Here is a 2,542-nt window from a genome sequence, read left to right as displayed (position 1 = left end):
TGGACGGGGCCGCCTGTGGAGCTGGTTGACAGTTGCCTTTTGTATCTATGCTTCTTTTTCTATGTCTGCTTCTGTCTATTTTGGATACCCAAATGTAAAAGCAAATAACTTAGGAACTGTAAACCCAAATTACATGTACAATACATAATTTCTTAATATATAAATTAAAATTGGGTGAGTAGAACACAGACCAAGCTGCATCAGTTCAAACATGACTCAAAGTTGGGGTTTTTATTCTCCGAAATGATAGGTCTTTTTTGAACAGCAGTAATAAAGACATTCTTGAGAGAAAAAAAAAGATTTCATTGTACTAAATTTCTTCTACATCATGTCAACCACAAATGCAGAAAATTGCAGACCTCTAGCTACAACAGTTCCAGATGTGGGGTTTGGAACTTTTGGTGTCAGCTTTGAGCTGCATGCAATGGCTCCATCTGCTGGTAAAAAATTTACTGGTATAATGTTATGCATTTTAAATTATTACCCCACTTAAGGTCGACCGGGTGGCCGGCGACTCTGTGGGTTTCAAGAGGTTAATAAATAATAAACAACTGAAATATTAATCTGCTTACTTTATTCATCATATATTTCATACAAATGCAGTATCAATAAAAATGAACATTGAACAAATCCTCTCCTCTTGACAGATGCTAAATAGGGACATCACATGTAAACAAAGAACAAGGAAACCAGCAGCTGTGCCAAACACTGGAGACCGAGTGGAAACATTTGTTCAAAGGAACAACTTGAACATATAAAAGAAAGTAAAATGCTGCAGTTGTAAAAAATGCTCGAACAAAGAGGAAAGTTGTGGACGACTTAAAATGTGGTTCTTTAACAATAAAGAAGAAAAAAGAACCGGTGATTTGAAAGAAACTGCAGCATTATGAGAGCAGGACTGAGCGATGGCATCCATGCAGCTGCAGTGACTGTAGGTGGCTCAGCTTTAAACGGAGCATCTAGATGTAAATACGTGGTGACATCTATTCACAAACCCTATTGGATTGAATTGATACCGCCACACTCACACATGCACATTATGGTTCAAATACATTAAACTGAAAATATCTGAGCATTTAAAGGAATTTATTTCAACCTACTTGCTTTTATTTTAATTCAAGCCAAATTATTAATTTTATCTAGTGACCCCAATGTCTTAACAATTATGAATCTGCAGAGGATTCCTCTGAAGAATCATGTTGGAATAAAACCTGTGAAAACACTGACAGACTCTGTGCCACTGGTTGGGTTAAAAGTACTCCCCCTAGTGGACAGCAGTAATACTCTGTTCTGGATGTTGTCTAGTCAGGATGTTCTCAACTTGTTCCATGAGCTATTTGTGTTTCTGTGTTCAGAGGGAACTATGAAGACCAGCGGCCGTATGTGGAAGGGGATCCCTGCTCCAGTTGTCCACATAACCTCCAGAAATGTGAAAACAACCTCTGTGGTATGAAACACACTCTTGATCTGTTCATCCTGACTTGCCTGTCTCAGTCAATCCATCCTAAACAGATCCTTTCAAACATAGAAGATGAGTAAAATCAGTGAAACCACAGACTGAAGGATTTAAACTGGAAGTTGTTTGGCTTAATGAACCTAAACTCTGGTCAATTGGTTGCGGTTTATTCCAAAGCCAGGCTTCTTTGCTCCATCTTTACTTCTGCTCACCTTTCCTGTCTGATCAACAATTAAAAACAGGTTAAATCAGGGTTCCTAAACCCTGGTCCCTAGGGCCCCCTGTCCTCCATGTTTTAGGTGCTTCCTGCCTCCACACACCTGACCTCAGAGAACAAGTAACCAACAGGCTTTAGCCGCATCTGATGGCTGTAGAGGAGGTCATGGGATCAATTGAATTAGGTGTGTTTGGGTAGAGACACATCTAAAGCATGAAGAGCTGCAGGCCCGTGGGACAGGGTTAAGATACCCTGAGGACCAGAGTTAAGGTACCCTGAGGACCAGAGCTAAGTGACCCTGAGAACCAGAGCTAAGTGACCCTGAGGACCAGGGTTAAGTGACCCTGAGGACCAGAGCTAAGTGACTCTGAGGACCAGGGCTAAGTGACNGCTAAGTGACTCTGAGGACCAGGGCTAAGTGACCTTGACGATGAGGGTAAAGTGACCCTGAGGACCAGAACTAAGTGACCCTGAGGACCAGGGCTAAGTGATCCTGAGGACCAGAGCTAAGTGACTCTGAGGACCAGAGCTAAGTGACCCTGAGGACCAGGGTTAAATGACCCTGAGGACCAGAGCTAAGTGACCCTGAGGACCAGGGTTAAGTGACCCTGAGGACCAGAGCTAAGTGACTCTGAGGACCAGAGCTAAGGTACCCTGAGGACCAGGGTTAAGTGACCCTGAGGACCAGGGCTAAGTGACCTTGACGATGAGGGTAAAGTGACCCTGAGGACCAGAGCTAAGGTACCCTGAGGACCAAGATTAAGTGACCCTGAGAACCAGGGCTAAGTGACGCTGAGGACGAGGGTTAAGTGACCCTGAGAAACGGGGCTAAGTGACCCTGAGGACGAGGGTTAAGTGACCCTGAGAAA

General features: G+C 43.3%; 1 protein-coding gene across 1 annotated transcript in view; it reads left to right on the top strand.

Annotated features, from left to right (window-relative positions):
• LOC107104441 (peptidase inhibitor 16-like) overlaps positions 1-2,542 on the top strand; it is a 30,508-nt gene that overhangs the window by 23,274 nt on the left and 4,692 nt on the right. The window contains exon 5 of the mRNA XM_015404438.1: positions 1,356-1,447. Coding sequence (XP_015259924.1) covers positions 1,356-1,447 — 92 coding nt within the window. The remainder of the gene's footprint in view (positions 1-1,355; positions 1,448-2,542) is intronic.

This window comes from Cyprinodon variegatus, unplaced genomic scaffold, assembly GCF_000732505.1.
Source record: "Cyprinodon variegatus isolate N-32 unplaced genomic scaffold, C_variegatus-1.0 Scaffold1742, whole genome shotgun sequence".
NCBI classification, from domain to species: Eukaryota; Metazoa; Chordata; class Actinopteri; order Cyprinodontiformes; family Cyprinodontidae; genus Cyprinodon; species Cyprinodon variegatus.
This window is presented reverse-complemented; position numbering and strand designations above follow the sequence as displayed.